General features: G+C 40.9%; 1 protein-coding gene across 2 annotated transcripts in view; it reads left to right on the top strand.

Moving 5' to 3' along the window:
* Positions 1 to 2484: 2484 nt before the first annotated feature.
* Positions 2485 to 20045, top strand: part of LOC116978324 (collagen alpha-1(XXIII) chain-like) — a 166096-nt gene continuing 148535 nt past the window's right edge. For both annotated transcript variants that reach the window (XM_033029401.1, XM_033029399.1), the window contains exons 1-2: positions 2485 to 3121; positions 17148 to 17217. In XM_033029401.1, coding sequence (XP_032885292.1) covers positions 2843 to 3121; positions 17148 to 17217 — 349 coding nt within the window. In that variant the 5' untranslated portion in view covers positions 2485 to 2842. The remainder of the gene's footprint in view (positions 3122 to 17147; positions 17218 to 20045) is intronic.

Below are 20045 nucleotides of genomic sequence, written 5' to 3'. Positions count from 1 at the left end.
CAGAACAAAAGCGGTTGGGCAATACATATTGCGAATATTTTCTGCAGCAAGTGTTTTATGACTTCCTAACTCTTATACTTAATGTTCCAACCGATGAATACAAGCATATCATATCCTTTCTTTACCACTCTATCTACTTGTGTTGCTACTTTCAGTGAGCTATGGACTAGGACCTCAAGATCCTTCTGTACATCAATGCTGTTATGGGCCCTGCCCTTAACTGAATCCTTTCCCTTACATTTGGCCTCCGAAAATGTAAGACTTAACACTTGAAATGACAATTATAAGGAGGGAATTACTAAACTAAGGTTGTTTATTTGGAATAAAGGAGAAGATTTAAATGAGGTGTGAAAAATTAAGAAAGGTTTAATAAGGATGAAAAATAAAGACTTAAAATAAGAAAATCGTAATTGTGGTGAGTACAGTGGCGCAGCATTTGAGAACTGGGTGCATTTGCACATTTGTTCTGTGACCCCGTGGGCTTCCTCCAGGTGCTCCATTTCCTTCCATATCCCAAAGACATGCAGGTTGGTAGGCGAATGGGCCACTAAATTGCCCCCTAGTTCGCAAGTTGCAGCTGAGGGAAGCTGATGGTCGCCACAGACACAGTGCACCTAGGCCCACTTTTCGTGCTGTATCTCTCTATTACTACATGAGCATAATTGGTGAAAGAATTAGAGGAGAGCTGATGAAAACAAAATTCACCCAACAAGCGATAGAAATCTGGAACACACTGCCTGAAGGGATGATGGAATCACAAACTTTCATCAGATTTAAAAGATATCTGGCTGATTCCTTTAAAATTGAGAAGGATATTCCCTGGAGTAATTCAGTGGGTCAGGCAGCATCTCTGGAGAACATGGTTCAATGGCGTTTTGGGTCAGGACCCTTCTTCCTACTTTGAAGAAGTTCTCCCCCTCTACATTTTGCCGAGGGTGGAACATTTCAGCTATGAGGAGACACTGGATAGATTGGGGACAAAGGCATGAGACTACAGATCATGGAATCTGGAGCAAGAACAGAAAGCTGGAAGATCCCTCATGATTAGGCAGCATCTGTGGAGGCAACTGGTATAAGTCGACATTTTGGATGAGACCCTAGTCCAGGACTAAGAGGGAAGAGGAAAGATTGGCAGTCTATAGCAAAACGAGGGGAGGTACTGGATTTGGGGGGGGGGGGGGGGTGTTAGATGAGGGGAAGGTGTGACAAAGCCTGATATGTGATAGGTGGAACTAGATGGGGAGGCGAGGAAAGGGCAGATAGGAATAGCTGGACCAAACATGAAAAACCTTTCCCCTCAGCATCGGTGTTTATAGTTCAAGATCAAGTTCAAGTTTGTGTTTATTGTCACTTAACCAATTAAGGTACAGTGAAATTTGATTTCAGATTTCAGAAAGTCAGATTTCAGGTAAAGTTGCAGGAGATATAGGAAGAAGTTTAGGGAAGTTTTGCTTCCACCCAGAGGGTGGTTGAAGCCTGGGGCAGCCTGAGGCATTTAGAAGGCAGATACTTTCACAACATTTAAGAACTATTTAGATGAACACTTGAAATGGCAAAATATAAAAGAATAAGAGTTGCATGCTGTCTGCAGTCCCAAACAAGGTGAGCCGAAGAGCCTGTTTGAGTATAATAAGAGTGGATGACTCTGTAGTTCAGCCAGCACTTAGAACGATCAGATTTGGTGAGAAAGTAGATGGATTGACTCAACCCAAAATAACCACTGACCCTCCTTCCCCTTCCTCCCCCATACCCCCTTCGCCGCCATCCCCTCCCCTGCTATCCTACCCACTTCCAACCCTTCTCCCACACTACTCACTACCCCCCTTCTCTCCCTACCCCCTTCTTCTCCCCTACCCCTCTCCCTCCTTCAGGCGCGGAGGGAGCGTCAGTCTGACCGCGGGTCCTCCACAGCTCGCCGTTGGAGGGTGACCGAGAGCCAGGAGATCGGCGGCGGAGACGGGACCCCGGGGCAACGCCGCGCTGGAACCGTGGCTCGGCGGGCGGGCTGGCGGAGAGCTGCTCGCACCCGTGAAAAATCCGCCAATTATCCGGCGACTTCTCTTGAAAACGACTACGCAGTGGAGGAATTTAAAAAAAAAGAAAGCAACAGCGAGAACAGAGTGAGTGGGAGTGGACAAGCCCGAGCAACACAAACATTACTTTATTTTGAGTTCAACGGCGAGTGTGTGAATCCTAATCACTGGGTGAGAAACCTTTGGTCGGAAGGTGTACAATGTTTCACCGTTACTAATCTCTGTTGCTGTGTGTGTGTGTGTGTGTGGGGGGCATTTATTTCAGTTTCAAGCATTTTGGAAGTCATTTTCCAAACTATAATTGGTTTCTTGATAAACGCTTGAAGTTGCTGCATGATTTTAGAGTGAGTTTGCAGTGTGCTATGGCATGTGTGCCAGCACTAGGGTGGGCGTGGTGTACACTCATTGTGCGGAGCGAGCTTCGCGTGTAAATACTCCACATCTGGCCAGAGGGAATAGAGGTGGGGAATCAATTGCAGCATTTATTCCCAGGGTTGGCTAATCGCAGGCAAGCCATTTATTGTCGGAACTTGACAAACCCTCAAAACTTTCTATCTGTCCTTATTTTTTTAAACGACGGCGCGTTTTGCCACAGTAAGGAGAACACTAACGTGGACCGTGACAGTGACACTGGGCACATTGGGGGGGAAAAAAGCCCATCGCACAACGGCGAAATCCCATAAATCGCCAGGGATCTTGAATCGCTTTTATTTTTCTACCGGCAGAACTTGCATCGTCTTTTTTTCTTCTTGACTGGTCTTTCTTTTTTAAACCCCGAAGAAACATTTCTCTTTGGTGCAGCAAAAAGGATGGGCAAGAATCACCAGTCACTCAATGTTGGAGAATGTCAAAAGCAAATGGTACCCACATCAGAATCCACAGCCTGTTTGAGGACGCTGCCCACGCTGGCCAGTTTACTGCTGTCAGTCGCTTCTGTGGGGTTTTGTCTGTTATTAAATGTTAGGACGGCAGTGTTGCAAGATAAAGTCAGGCTGTTGGAAAATCAAAAAGGAAGCATTTCATTGCAAGCAGCGCGGGACGATGCAGATTTATTCGTGCTACAGAAAAGAATCGACCAACTTCAGGAGGTAAATGATTGTGTAATGTGTGTAGAGCGGTTGGCAATGTACGGGATGCATCTTGTTACCAAGATTTAAGTATAAGCTGCCTCCTTCGTCCGGTATTTCGTTCTTGGTCGTGCGCCTTGTTGCATTCATTCACTTATCTCCGCTTACTTTCAATGGAACATAATACGATTGCTAGATGTTAACACTTGCAAACAATAACTGAGTTGGCATTGCACCTTTACTTATTGTTTTGAGTTAGTGATGTGCTATTTGTAATCATGCAGCCACATTTGTACCTACTTCATACTTTTTGTCTGGATATCTGTGAATGACACACCAAATACATCACACATTTACTAAGGATTTTAACCCTTGCTTCGCAGACTGGTCAAGAGTCAAGAGTGTTTTATTGTCATATGTCCGGGATGAGACAATGAAATTCTTACTTGCTGCAGCACAACAGAATATGTGAATATGTAAACATTGTATATAACAGGAAAAAAAATAAAAAGTTCAATAAATAGCAAATATAATGCAAATAACAAATAATAATATAGTCTTTTGCAGTTCAGAGCTTATAGCTTATTCATTGTGTTTAATAGCCTGATGGCTGTGGGGAAGAAGTTGTTCCTGAACCTGGACGTTACAGTCTTCAGGCTCCTGTACCTTCTTCCTGATGGCAGTGGTGAGATAAGTGTGTGGCCAGGGTGGTGTGGGTCCTTGATGATTTTGGCTGCCTTTTTGAGGCAGCGACTACGATAGATTTTTTTATTGCTTACAAGTTTATTTGTGTTTGTATTTTTTAACATGTTCAATAAATTAATAATAATTTAAAAATAAATAAATAAATAAATAAAATAGATTACAATAGACTGGTGATTAGATTACCAACATTACTAACATTTTCCATAAACCTTTTCCAAAAATAAAATCACTATTAAAGTCTTTGGTATTTTACAGCAAAGGGATAAAGGTACACATCAACCAAGATAAATGTAGTTAATGTTGATAGTTGCTTACTTACAAAAATAGATTAAGTTTCCTGCTTCAGTTTACCATACCATTTGTGTAACCTTTAATGGCCTCATAGCTAAGGTGCAAGTGCGTACTACTCCATAGTGCATTTGGAACTATGTTCCATTAGCTCAACATTGGATTTTTCCACCTTTATGGCAATCGTAGAGTCATACAATGTGGAAACAGGCCATTCGGCCCAACATTTCAGAACTAGGGACTGAAAATGTAAGATAGTTGGTAATACAAGTAGAACAGATATCAACCCCATTACAAAGGTACACAAAATTGCTGGAGGAACTCAGCGGGTGCAGCAGCATCTATGGAGCGAAGGAAATAGGCGACGTTTCGGGCCGAAACCCTTCTTCAGACGCCCGAAACGTCGCCTATTTCCTTCGCTCCATAGATGCTGCTGCACCCGCTGAGTTCCTCCAGCAATTTTGTGTACCTTCGATATTCCAGCATCTGCAGTTCCCTTTTGAACCCCATTACAAATGTAGTGATTCAAAATGGCAGTGTTGGAAGTACCGATGCACAGCATTTAGTGTTAGGACCACTATGGTTCATCATAATTTGTACAAATTTAGGATATATTAGTATAGAACTAAAACATGTGGAGAAAGTAACATTGAAGGGAGGGTAGTTTAGAAGAAGATTACAGGGAAAAAAAACTCAGAATGGGCATCAATTTCAATAAGGATAAGTGTGAGAATGCTTTAATAATGCAATTTGGAAAATAAGCCTAGATGACCATGAGGAGCACGACAAAAAAGTTAAAATTAGCAATTCAAATCTGTAAAAATGGTAAGTCTGAGGCTAATTACTAAATTAAAATGATTCACAACTTGGAAAAGTTGAGGAATATATTTGGATATAAAGTAATGGGTTGGACCATAATAAATCAGCTGTCCTCAGCTTTGATTTCTATATAACAAAAGGGACATAAAGATACTGGATTTGATTGACTTACAAGGATGGCATCACGGACAAGAGATTACAAGTATCACTGAAGAATAAACTGCTTAGGTCTTTTTCTGTAACAAAAAAAAGGTTGAGACCTGACGCCATAGTTACTTTCCAAGAGCTTCTTTAGCTCAACATCGGATTCTCCACCTTTGAGGAAGTCATAGAGTCCTACAAAGTGGAAAAAGGCCCTTCAGCCCAACAGTCCAAAACTAGGGACTGAAAATATAACATAGATCAATTGGCGAAATTAGAAGAATGTTCTTTACTAAGTGACCGATTAGAAAGTGAAACAGGCGACTAAATGGAATGTTGAGGGAGGACCACTGATGATGAAAGGAAGGCTGGTAATGTAATTAAGGAGAAACCAATAAAAATGATTATGGGTTTATAGATAGGGTGAGGCAAAGCAAGAGGTGGGTGCCCTGGAGTATAAACACCGTAATAAGCCTGTTGGGCTGAATGGCTTGTTTCTGAGCTGTAAATAGTATGACAGACTCCATAATAATTGTAACGCATTATGTTACAAATACATAACTACATGTAAATATTTCATATTGCATCATTTTCTATACTCGGGCGTTCTGTCGATAATTTCAATTGTTTCCTCAGTTCATATAAGTTGTATTCCAATTTGTACCAAAAATGAATCAATTTTTGTGAATGGAATGTGCTTAAAAACTTCACAATGTACTCTAAATGACGTGTATCCAGTATTATTAATAGAGGCAGATAAGCAGTTAATGATATTTGCATGTTATTGAGAAATAATTGCGCACAAGATTTCTTCCTGGAATGAGACTTTGTCCTTGGAGGAAAGATTGGATAAAATTTGTGTAACACTGATTTGAGTTTAGAAGAACAGGAAGTAATCACAGTCAGACATAGGACCCTGAGAAAGATTGACATGGAGAACATTCTACCTCCAGGGAACATCGTTTCAGGAGAAGGGATAACCAATTAGAGTCAAGAGTGTTTTATTGTCATACGTCCCAAAATGGAACAATTATATTCTCACTTGCAGCAACACAACAGATATGTTTACATAATACTCTATAAAACCCATTATAAACAACAAAGTTCAGTATATATAGAAACAGACTAACGTGTAGATAATAGCATTGCCATTAAGGCTGATATGCTGAGAAATTTATTTGCATAGATGATTGTGAATCTTGGGCATTCTCAATGTTAGAGAGGAGCGGATGCTTGGTTATTGAGTGTATTCAAGACTTGATCCATAGATTTTTGGACATTATGGAAACAGATAGGAATGTGAATTCACTGGAGTTTAGAAGGATGAGGGGGGATCTTATAGAAACATATAAAAGGACTGGACAAGCTAGATGCAGGAAAAATGTTCCCAATGTTGGGCGAGTCCAGAACCAGGGGCCACAGTCTTAGAATAAAAGGGAGGTAATTTAAGACTGAGGTGAGAAAAAATCTTTTTCACCCAGAGAGTTGTAAATTTATGGAATTCCCTGCCACAGAGGACAGTGGAGGCCAAGTCACTGGATGGATTTAAGAGAGGGTTAGATAGAGCTCTAGGGGCTAGTGGAGTCAAGGGATATGGGGAGAAGGCAGGCACGGGTTATTGATAGGGGACGATCAGCCATGATCACAATGAATGGCGGTGCTGGCTCAAAGGGCCGAATAGCCTCCTCCTGCACCTATTTTCTATGTTTCTATGAATTTGCGACACAGGATTGGTAATGATCCTTTTGAATGGTAGAACAGACTGAAGTAACCATAAATTTACTCTAGCCTCAAATCATATTAATATTCTGACAACATTTTGTAGGAAGTAGGTGAAGATATGATCTACTTTTAACTTGCATGGTTGAAACATAATCAATGATATTTGCTGAGCACGGTAATTACGTACCCGATTCCGTTCGTTTGAAACATGACAATCCTAAATCATTGCCTTTTACATAATGCTTCAGGTTTCAGTCCCAGAATTTTTAAACAACTTATAACTTTGGGCATGTAATTGTAGGATTTCATTTAATTATTGCATTGACAATCTGTGTCAACCTCCTCAACTCAGACATGAGGGATAATTTTATTACATGCTACAAAAACACCAATCACTAAGCCATGAAATAAAAATGTGTATCTGCTTATTAGGACACCTTACACAGGTATTCAGTCTCGTCCACGTAATGAAAACATTACAACTAAAAACTAATTACAGTAGTTCTGTATGTTTACAAAAAAAGCTCAAAGAGTGAGGTGGATGGTTTGTTTGTGGCACCAAGTTTGTCAGTGATCAGTCAGTATGCCTGATTCATATGGAGAAAATTGCCGGTGAGTAAAAAAATGAACACATTAATAATAAAGGTAAGCACGACAAGTAAATACTTTGTGAAAGTTAAGTCAAGGTATTTGTCCATTAAATTAATTTGTCCATTAAAAGAGATGTATGAATGAGTGAATTATTTGAAAGTGTTGACTGGTTGGTCCTTCAAACCTGCTATAGCAATTAAATGAAATTGTAGCTGATCCGACTAACTTCAACTCTGCGTTCCCACTCCATCCCCAGTAACTTTCACTTCCTTGCAGATCAAGCATCTACCCATCCCTGATAGAAAAATATTTACCGATTCTTTGTACATTGCCCTATGAGAGGGAAATAACACCCCATCTTTGACTTAAAATTACCATTTTAAGTCAAAGATGGGGTGTTATTTCCTGTCATTCCTGTCCTCTAACTTCCTGTCATTCTTGATTCTACCACATGAGAAAATATACTCCTTAAGGGCATGTTCCACTTTCCCGAGTTATCCACGAATTCTCCCGACTTTTCCCCTTGATTCAAACTCGCAGAATGTTCATAGCGGGTCCGTAGGAGTCCGTAGATATATCGTAGCGGCTCGTTATGCCAGCTGTAGGTACTTGGGGCATCAGGTAAGTCGGGACGTTTTTTCCAGCCTGATTAAAAAATGTCCACGAGTAAAAAAATAGTCGGGAGGATGCCCCGAGTACCTACAGCTGGCATAACAAGCCGCTACGATATATCTACGGACTCCTACGTCCTCCTACGGACTCGTCACAAACATTATGCGAGTTTGAATCAAGGGGAAAACTTGGGAGAATTAATGAATAACTCGGGAAAATTTGTGAATAACTCGGAAAGTGAGACAGGCCCTTAACATACTTCCCTGTCAAGACTTCTCAGGATGTTATTTAAAAAAATCACTGCTCATTTTGAAACCCAGCATATACATGTCTAGAAAATTGTGCTCTATCAATCTCTGATACCGATGATGGCTGCATAGTTCATTTTTAAGTAACATGCTTTTTGTTACTTTTAAGAACAAACTGTAAATTAGAAATTTTAAACTAAAAGAAACGTTGGAAAACTCAGCTAGTCAGATAGCATCCCCAACAGTCAGTATTTCAGGTTTCCACTTTTTTTTAAATCAGTTCTGTGAAAGGGAAAGCCACAAATGCTGGAATTAGGAGCAACGAAAAACAATACTCAGCAGATTAAGTAGCATTGGAGGAAAAGCGATGGTCAACATTTCAGGTCTTGGCCTTGCATTAGGACAGAACATGTAGAAGATGATAGCCAGATGATAGAGATGAGAGGAAGGGATGAGATGGTGTAGGTTGGCGATAGGTGGAACTAGGAGAGGTGGAGAATGATAGGTAAGTAGCCCCAGGTAGAGATAAGGGAGTTTTTAGACAGAGGGTGGCGTGTGATAGATGAAAACAGAAAAGAGGGTAAAATTTGGGTAGATGTGGCCAGAAATATATAGATAGATTCTTGATTAGTACAGGTGTCAGAGGTTATGGGGAGAAGGCAGGAGAATGGGGTTAGGAGGCAGAGATAGATCAGCCATGATTGAATGGTGGAGTAGACGATGGGCCGAATGGAAGAAGATGTGGAAACAGATAAGGGAGGAATGATGGATGGACAGATGGAACTGGATGGGGGATAGAATAGGAAAGGTAGGCTATGGGTGAAGGCCAAGACCCAGCTGGATAGGTGTGTGGGTGTTAGGAAGATGGGAGGGAGGGTAACAAGGGATGGCAAAGGTGAACAATGGGAGAGAGAACCTGAGTGTACCAGTAAGAGTGTGAAAGGGAGTGTGGAATATCTGAAATTAGTAAACGCAGTGTTCGAGCCATTGAGATGTGAGCTGCCCATGTAGAATAAGGTGTTGTTCTCCTACTTTACGTTTGGCTTCACAGTGGCCGTGGAGAAGACCAAGGACAGTTAGCTCAGCATGGAAATGAGGAGGCAAGTTGAAACCACATGCAACTGGAGGGTCAAAAGGGTCTTTGCGGACAGAATGCAAGTTCCCAGCAAAACGATAACCAAGTATGCACTTGGTCTCGCCAGTAGAGAGGAGGCCTCATCGAGACCACCAAATGCAATAGATGAGTTTGGAGGAGATGCACGTGAATCTCTGTCTCATCTAGCAGCTGTGTAGATCTGTGGTGGTGCTGGAGCTGTGGAGACAAGTGTTGCAACTCCTATGGTCCATGGGAAATTGCCAGGGAACAGGGAGGGGTGGATGGAGAAGGATGAATGCACCAGAGAGAGAGAGAGAGAGTGCTCCCTGTGGAAAGCAGAGCATGAGGGAGAGGGAAGATGTGAGTGGTGATGGGATCCCGTTGTAGTTGACAACGGTTGATGTGCTAGAAATAGACTGGTGCACTGAAAGGTGAAGACCAAGGGAAGTCTATTTCTGTTCTGTTTGGAAGGGTGGGTGGTAATAACAGAGAAATGGAGGAAATGTGAGTGAGGCTCCATGAACTGCAGTGGCGGGGTAGCCATGGTTCCTGAAAAAGGAGGACATTTCAGAAACATTTCAGAGATTTTCAGTAGGGGTAAAGTGGGGAAGGCCTGTGTAGTATAAAGAGAGTGTCTGTGTGAGGATGAGCAAAATGGCTTGCTGAGAACAGGTATCAGCACATTAAGCCACCATGCCTGTGTGGTGAGTTGTTAATGGTAAGGTGCTGGGACATGCCCAGCAATCAGGACGTGTGTAGGGTAAACAGAAAATGGAAAGACCAACTAGTTCAAACAGCAGATTTCACCAAACCCATTGAGTTCCTTCAGTCTCCAGCAATCATGAAAGGAGAAACAGTTACAGTTTTTGTTGAGGGATCCTTCATCAGAGCTGAGAGAGAGAAATATAAGATATTCTGGAAAGCAGCAAAATGTGGATGAAACCAAGGGAATTTCTCTGATGTGTGGCAGATGGGATAGGGTAATGTGGTTGTGTAACCTGTGGCTGATGTCACAAATTATGCAGCCAAGTCTGCAGTGTTAGAATGAGACCCAATGCAACCTCACCTGTCCAGGCATGTTGCAGCCTTCCAGACAACATCACATTCTTTCCTTTTCGATAGCACACTCTTTCTTCCTGTCAATTTCAGAACCATTTCCACCTGTCATTCTTTTTTTCTTTCCTCCCTCTATGCGGCCTTGTGTGTTGAATGTGTTGCAGGGAGAACAACATCCACAAATTACACAACTATAGTCCCTAATGTAAAAGCTGCCCTGGTTTCTGTAATACCTCGTTAGCCTATCAACTTGACGACCTTCACCAACAACCTATTCCCACAGCGACCACAACCAATCTTTCACTTTGCTGTATTCATCTTTATACCACCCACTTTAATTTTTTGTTCCCCTTTTTCCAGTTCAGATAGAGACTTGAAAAAAATAACTGCAGCTTTACCTGCTAAACGTTTCCAAATTTTTCAGTTTTGAATGTAAATGAGTTTGTTATCTCAGTACTTAGTTTAAAGATACATTGTGGAGAACGGACCCTTTGTCCCACTAGCTCCACGCTGGCCAGCGATCCCCATATACTAGTTCTCTCCTAACACGGGACAATTTACAGAAGCCAATTAACCTACAAATATGCAATGTGGGAGGAAAGGGGAGTAAGCCCAAGCAGTAGAATGTACAAACTCCGTACAGAGAGCACATGTACTCAGGATCGAACCCGGGTCTCTGGTGTTGTAAGGGAGCAGCTCTACTGCGGCGCTTGTTTCTATGTGCTTGTTTCAAGCCTGCACCTTGGACTTGGACAAATAAGTGGTACATAAGAACAAAAGTAGAAGTTATCAAGCACACTGAACTCATTTTGACATTCATTAAGGTTATGGCTGATTAGGTATACCCTTACTATTTTGGGGGATTCCATTAAATGGTTTTAGCATGGAGTAATGCTGATTGATGAGCTGAGTAGGACACTTCCATGGTAGTATGAGAAGAAACTGTGGCATTCAAGATCATTGTTGACGAACACCAGTTGAATTTAATTATATATCACAGCATCCCATCCTAAGCTAGTGGTTTGGTCTTAGATACTAGTGAGTATGTTTGTTTCTGTGAGTATGGTAGTGCAGTCTATTGCTCAACATGATTTCATTTTGGAAATGAAGGCCATTTTTCAAACCTGTCCATTTCTTCTCTGCCAATTTTCTCTCATTGTACCTGATTTTCTTTTAGGGTAGTGTTTCATGACTATCAGCAGTCCTCTGCGCCTCATTCAAATGGCAAAGGTTTGCCCATAGCTAGCTTTCCCTAAATTGGAAGGGGATCAATTTGCAATCCTATTAGCTTTTCCTTTTCTCTCTGGATTACTAATCGTGTTTAGTGCTCTGATTTCTGTCCTGACTGCGATCAGCTAACCTGGTACGGATGTGCATTACTTGAGGACTTTCTAGAATGCATATTTCAATATCTCCTTGTCCAATATACAGTAATATCTGACAAGCTCTAACTCGGGGTACTGGTACTTACTATAAACTAAATAAAAAAACTAATAATGCTGTTTAACAGGAAAAATGGCAGGGGAAGAATGTATCTGGTAAGAATGAAACCTTTTGGAATACTGTTTAGCAGTTTTTTTTAATTCCATCGCTCTATCTGTTTGCCTACGTGGAGTAATAATGGTCCCGTTTTTGAGGTTGAGGATGGCAACTGTACAGCCATTGCCATTATTACACTGTGCACCCATCAACAACCTAGTGCATATGCATTGTCAGTAACTCCATGCTCCACAGTTGTGTGGATTTTGTTTTCAACCTTCACGAGCATTAAATACAGGTATCAATCATTTAACCATGAAGTTAAGGATGTAGATAATCGTTGTCGTGCAGCACAGAAGTATGCCCTTCAGCCCATCATGTCTACAATGATCATTAAGTTCTGATGTGTTCTATTCCAATATACCAGCAACTGGTCCTTGGTGCACTATCTCTGGTGATCATCCCTGATGTTACTAGTCCACCCAACATTCTGCCTTGCTATTGTCACTTCTCCAAACATTTGTCTCCCCTTGTGGGACCATCTGTCCAATGTTTAGTCTACTTGATGATCTCGCCTGTACTAGATATCCTTTAGATTGACATATTGACAACTGATACCAGAAATGAGAAGCTATTGCTACGTTGATTGGCAAAACAGCATTTTATGTTGGTCCGTGGTGAGCATCTTAGCGTTGTCACTGACTGTAGTATCTAGGCAAGTAAATGGGTCATCCAGATGCTGCCTGACCAGCTGTGTTTCTCCAGCACTTTGTTCCTTGCTGAAGATTCCAGCATCTGTAGTTCCTCGTGTGTCCAGCCAAGTAAAGCAGAACTGCCAGCCCATAATATGAACCAGATACAACCAGAGCTCAAAGCATTCTTTGATAAATGTGGAAAACACTATATACCTTTTTCTTTCATCCTTTACACAATTTCCATTGAGATCAGATAAAGCTCAGTTGGTAAATGTGTTACCTGGATTATATTCAGTTCAGCCAATCAGTCAAGGTTCACGTTACACCCCTCTTGTTCCAAATAATCCGATTTCAGTTCAAGTGTAAAATTAAGAATATCAAAACGCAAACGGAATTGATCATCTTTCCTGCATTTACTCTCTGAATCAATATAGTCAGGTTTGTAAGCAATACCTACTATTCTGAATTGTATACAGCGTGTTGTCCTACTAGATCCCCTATATTTCTCTGCAGTACATGATGTGCATCATCACTTCCAGTGACACTCTTAATTTTTTAACAAGAACTTTCCTGATTTTCACAATAGACAGAATGGCTTCTCTTTCCTTATCTGCAGCACTGAGAGTTCCATCTTTGGTCTTGTTCATTTCCAGCTCCCCCGAACAACCCCCCCCTCCCTCCCCCCTCCATTGCCTTTATGTTTTTTTTTAATAGAAACATAGAAAATAGGTGCAGGAGTAGGCCATTCGGCCCTTCGAGCCTGCACCGCCATTCAATATGATCATGATCTGACTCTTCAACATTCAGCCTCACAAAATCTACGCAGGTCCCAAATAAACACTGGGAAACCACCATGCCCAGCCTCTGCACAATTTCTGGGTAGCTCAATGATACCTGATGCCAGGCGCACCCAAACCCTTTCCATGATAATGGCTGCTTGACTCTTTTCCTCATCTCTAACCTGGCCTCAACACAGTTCCTGTTGAAATCATCACCCATAGCTTTATGCCTTCACATTTCTCCAATGTTTTGCTGGCCAGCCTTCTCTATCTTCTTACTCTTCAAAATCATCCAGAACTTCTGCCCCATTCTATTCCCATGACGTCTTGCTGATCCATTACCCACATTCTCCTTGACCTAAAAGCACTTAGTACTCAAACTGATCATCTTTGGTTTGGTCCTTATCTTTTCTCTAATCTTTTCATACATCATAACCCCCAGAACCCTCTCTTTATCTGACTTTGGATTCTTGTGTGTGTCCTCCACTGTTGGACCCATCAGAGGTGGTTGTGTTTTCAGCAACTTAGAACATTAACCTGAAACACCTCAGGCCATCTTTGATGATTACCGCAGGCATCTGTAAAATTGTGTGACTTTGCTACTGTGTCACCCACTTCAGCACAAGCTGTCATCATCTCCGTACATAATTATTCTGGTGTTTTCCTGGGCAGTCTCCCATTTCTTCATCTTGGTAAACTTCGGCCTTTTCAAGACTTTGTTCAGTTCAGTTTATTGTCACGTGTACCGAGGTACAGTGAAAAGCTTTTAGTTGTATGCTAACCAGTCAGCAGAAAGACAATAAATAATCTGAATCTGAATCTGAATCTGACATGTTTACAATCATTCCATTTACAGTGTTTAGATACATGATAAGGGAATAACGTTTAGTGCAAGGTAAAGGCAGCTAAGTCGGTCAACTATAGTCCGAGGGACATCAAAGAGGTAAATAGTAGTTCAGCACTGCTCTCTGGTTATGGTAGGATGATTCAGTTGCCTGATAACTGCTGGGAAGAAACTGTCCCTGAATCTGGCGGTGTGCATTTTCACACTTCTACACCCTTTGCCTGATGGGAGAGAAGGAGTGGCCAGGGTGTGACTCGTCCTTGATTATGCTGCTGGTCTTGCCGAGGCAGCGTGAGGTATAAATGGAATCAATGGAGGGGAGGTTGCTTTGTGTGAAGGCCTGGGCTGCGTCCACAATTCGCTGCAATTTCATAGAAACATAGAAAATAGGTGCAGGAGTAGGCCATTCGGCCCTTCGAGCCTGCACCGCCATTCAATGTGATCATGGCTGCTCATCCAACTCAGTATCCTGTACCTGCCTTCTCTCCATACCCCCTGATCCCTTTAGTCACATGGGCCACATCTAACTCCCTCTTAAATATAGCCAATGAACTGGCCTCAACTACCTTCTGTGGCAGAGAATTCCACAGATTCACCACTCTCTGTGTGAAAAAAGTTTTTCTCATCTCGGTCCTAAAAGACTTCCCCCTTATCCTTAAACTGTGACCCCCTTGTTCTGGACTTCCCCAACATCGGGAACAATCTTCCTGCATCTAGCCTGTCCAACCCCTTAAGAATTTTGTACGTTTCTATAAGATCCCCCCTCAATCTTCTAAATTCTAGCGAGTACAAGCCGAGTCTATCCAGTCTTTCTTCATATGAAAGTCCTGACATCCCAGGAATCAGTCTGGTGAACCTTCTCTGTACTCCCTCTATGGCAAGAATGTCTTTCCTCAGATTAGGAGACCAAAACTGTACACAATACTCCAGGTGTGGTCTCGCCAAGACCCTGTACAACTGCAGTAGAACCTCCCTGCTCCTATACTCAAATCCTCTTGCTATGAATTTCTTACGATCTTGGATGGAGCTGTTCCCAAACTTTGCTGCCCTTGTCTTTACATATTCCCGATCAACAACCCTGTATTTGCTGATCCTGACTTTAACTCTTTGAATGTTAAATTCTCATCCTTATACTTACATTTTTTGATGGCCTCATTATGTCCCCTTATCGTTGCTGAAACCTACTACATTCTTATGGTTCTGTTCTTTGGTGCAATGTCCCTTTTGACATCATCTCCCATCTCTCCACTATTCAAGGCTGTTTTTAAGTACTCTCTTGAGGATTCCCTTCCTATGAACAACAGTCTCCTCGCCTGTGTCTCCCTTTACGGCCTCCATGAAAGATTTTGGTCATCGCTCATAACTCCTGTCTATCTTTGCAATCATATGCATTTGATTAAGCCTCTGTTAAGCAGCTGGGATTTTTTTCTATTTAATGAATAATATTTCAAGTTTACTCTGGTTTGGAATCTCTAATATTGTGTCTCTGTGAAGTGATTTTACAAATAGATATATGCTCCATAATTACAAGTTGTTGATAAATCATTGGGTCTATTAGGATTTTTTAATTCCAAGTTGTCTTCGGATTGAGCATCAACTTTGGGTTTTAATCAGTACCCTACAGGTAGAATATAGAAACATTAATTAGTTTGATTGGGTGTTCAGACGACTGTTAAAAATGCAATACACCCAGTATTGAATTAGATGAGATGTTTAACAAAGGTAAAATGTTCTAGGTGATAATTTTAAAGTGGAGGTATTAATACTGATATTTTGGTTAATATATAAATCTCAATCAACTTCAACAGAACATTATTATTTAGGCAATATCACATTTCTGTTTGCAAAAGGTTACCACCTGCATATTTGCACCATATTTTCTACATCACAATGGGGACCACATCTTTGGTGTAATGTGTTAAGGAATGTGAAAGGTGTTATTTAACAGCAAGACTTCATTTTCATTTTTATATTCCTAAATCACTACTAACGGTAAAGGTATGCAATAATCACTCAAAGGTCGAAACTGCTTACAAGGAATGCCGAGGTGGTGGTTGACGGTAAAGTATAGGTCCACATGCAGAGGCAGAGAAATAATACAAATGCATTTTAAAGTATCTTATAATCTTTAGTTGCATGATATTATGATTAGTGCACAGTTTTGCTGCTTAATGTGCCAATGAGCACACATGCTTAACAGCAATGCACTGTTCTTGTTGCAACTAAATAAAAAATCTAATTGAAGTATTTGAAAATCCAGATGTGATACATATCCATTAAAAAGATAGTTAGTAATAGCAGTATTTTGCTGCTTTTACGAGTTTTCTAGTCTGTTGTTGAATTTGCTGCGCAGCTATTTAGCAATACTGTAGTACACATGCAACTGTAACACTAAACAGAGCGTTGCACAAAATACTTTTTTTCACTAGTGGCTTTGTTTCATATTAACATTTATCTTTGCTATTTTGCCAGCTCACAGCTGTTTAGAAATGTTGATTGGTTGCATAGCAGGTCTTTATTGTTACGTTTACTTAGATACAGTGAAATTATTTGTTTTACATACCATCCAGTAAAATCATAAACACAATCGTACACAGGTACAAAAGTGTGACGACTGTAGTGTAAAAGTAGATTTCCTCCGAGGCGGCAAACAAAGAATCGTCACATTTCCGGCGCCAACTTGCAAAAGAATAAAAACTGGATGAAGAGGGAAAGGAATTGGTGATGAAATTCAAGAGAAGTTTGAAAAGGATTTCTGGTGTCTGAACAATGAAAGCATCACCGCTAAACTAACCAAAAAAGGAATCTGGAACTGATTAGCACAATCAAACCATCACATTAGAATTAGAAATACAATGAAACAAGACCTTTTGTAGTTTGATGTGGGGAATTGTAATTCAAGCACGTATGATCATTATATTTAATCATCGTGACTTTTACTGTGCAATTAATATATTGTTTTATTTCCATAGGAGTTAACCAACACAGTCGGAAAAATCCGGACAATTAGGGAGGTTACGTCTGATTGTCTTTGCCCGCCAGGTGAGTGAATTACGTTTCTGTAGCTTACTCAATCTAACTATGCTTAGCCTAACATCAGGGGCAACACAGTGGTGCAGTGGTAGATTTGCTGCCTTACAGCACCAGAGACCCGGGTTTGATCCTGACCACGGGTGCTGTCTGTACAGATTTTGTACGTTTTCCCCGCGACCACATGGGTTTTCTCAGGTGCTCCAATTTTCGTCCATATCCAAAGACATACAGGTTTGTAGGTTAATTGGCTTCGGTAAAAATTGCAAATTGTCCCTAGTGTGTAGTGCATGCAAGTGTAATGGGGATTGCTGTTCAGCGCCGTCTCGGTGGGCCGAAGGGCTTATTTCCATGCTGTATCTCAAAATTAACCTCAACTAAATTTCTGTGAACTCAGATTGGTGTCCTTTTGGATGAAGTTTTAGCAGTGCAAGATTTGCATCTGATTGTTAAAATGCTCCACTGCCCATCTTCCTCCTTCCCTCGACATGCATGGCAGCCCTCAATTTCTTGCGGTCAAAAGGGTGAGTGGTAAAGATTGCAGCTTAAATTGAGACTTGGGGATTTGAACAGAGAAGATGCAGACCCCCAGCTAATTTTCCCCAACCATTATGTTTTTTGAACGAGTGATTGAAAATGAATGTCTGATTGATTAAGGTTGTGAAAGAATATCAATCCTTATTTTATTATATAATTTATACCATTGCTTTTCAGATTAGGCTCTTGACAAAGTTTCTCAACACAGTTTTACTTAACCAGTTTTCATAATTGAAAGATAATTTTGTTTGGGATATAGTAATATAGCTGGAAATTCAACGTTTCAAATGAGTCGAGCAATCAATTTCTCACAAGAAAGCAGTTTGTTGATTCACATTGTAAATGTTTTAGAGAATCGATAGTTCCAGCAATGATACCTTAAATCAAGTGAGGGTTCCAAGATCACTTTTGTTTCTGCAAAGCATTCAGAAAGGTAACTGAAGGTGAAATGAAAATAAGATAGTAACTCAAATACATTATAGGAAGGTTAAGAGTATAATTGCTTCATTCTTTATTTGGTTTCTGCTTCCCCAAGATGTCTTTATCAACCATGAAATCCACTTCCAGCTCTGACCACAGTCCCACTAAAATGCCTACCATCTAAAATCCTTGCCTGCCCAAGTGCAAGTTGTCATTGGAAGAAGCTTCCCTTCCCTGTATTGTACCAATTGCATTGGAGCTTGCGTCATTACCTCTCTCAAAAAAACTCTCCTGACCCTTAAAACCTTACAAACCAGAACCTTACCATCATCATCTCTTCTCGAACCCTCTGTACAATTTCTCCCTTCCCAAACCTGTGGCCAACTTCATGTATGAGTCCCCATAATCCAGTCTCCAAAGCAGCTTGAACACTGGATAAGGCAGCACAGTAGCACAGCAAATGGAGCTATGACCAACTGTACTTCATTCCAGGAGCGTAATGATAAATGTGTGAATGAGTGTTTCATTATTCTTATTTTGATTATTCACAGACACCTTCAAAATGTATGAAAAGAATAGTCCAGAGAAAAAGCAAATATTTAAAACATAAAGTCTGCATTATCCTCTTTGTGAACCTTGCACTCACATCAAAGGTGGAACCAATTGTGATCCAGATGCTGCTTAATTTTGACATTGACAGTGATTTATTTTGATAATCTGTAATGGGAATGGTATGATTTACGTTTGAGGGGGGAAAAAAACAGATGTAATTTCTAGCCATCAGCACTTTTTCCAGGTTCCCTGCAAACCTTGTGTCCCCCCCCCCCCTGCCCCCAGCTCCACTGCCACTAATGTGGTTGATGTGCGAGTGATTTCACTTTAAGCCAAATTTGAAACCAATGATATTTAATCACATAATGAAAGCCTCGGGGTGTGTTAATAGCATATTGTAAAAAGGAAAATAATACGATTGGTTTTGTGCTTTGCGAATAAAATTTGTTTAGTACTTTTGAAATAATGAAGAGAAAAGATATGATGTACTGTGTTACAGCAATGAAAAGCAAAGGAAAGGTTAGAAGGTGTACATTCTGTGTAAACAGTTCCCGTATCCAGTCATTTCTTTAAAAATGAGCACAGTATTCCAAGTATGCAGCTCCACGCAGATGGGATATTTTAAATATATTGCTGTACTTAACTGGTATTAGCTTTTTTCTGTCTTGGTGGCTGAAGGTCATCTTCCAGGGTAGTTCAAATGCTGATTTCCATTGAACTGCTAACTGTTACAACATGTGGGGGCTGTTCCTATAATATGTACTCTGCCCCGTCATTGATAAACTGTCTATTGACATACTTTCAATAATAGGTTTGTTGATAGACCACTTAATCATGAAGATATTTGGGTGTACTGCCAACATTATTGGTTGGGCAGAAGGTTACTTTTCTCGACTATTGCTCACATCAACCATGATAACTTGATCGCCATTGCAAATCTTCCTCATAAACTCAAACATGCCTCTTCTTCGTGCCTTTACTGACTTCAGGAAATTGAATTTATTGCCGACTGTTAAGGTTTAAGAGCACTGTTATAAATGGTGAAGTCCATCAGAAAGAGAAATTTAAGCTTGCATTGCCAGTGTTGGCCACTGGGAGGCACATCCTACACGTGGTCACCGTATCAGTATAAGCACTGGCAACACAAAACTCTTGCATCCGCCAGTAGGGCATACTCACTGTATTGAAATATTGATAATAATTTGGTTGCAACTGCGAGACGGGGAAAATCCACATAGACTCTCTCGATCATGGAACACTTCTCAATGGAAGGGCCTAGATACTTTAGAGGCAGAAATAATATGGAAGGGACTCACGCAATGACCATTGCC

The sequence above is a fragment of the Amblyraja radiata genome, chromosome 11 (assembly GCF_010909765.2).
Source record: "Amblyraja radiata isolate CabotCenter1 chromosome 11, sAmbRad1.1.pri, whole genome shotgun sequence".
NCBI lineage: Eukaryota > Metazoa > Chordata > Chondrichthyes > Rajiformes > Rajidae > Amblyraja > Amblyraja radiata.
This window is presented reverse-complemented; position numbering and strand designations above follow the sequence as displayed.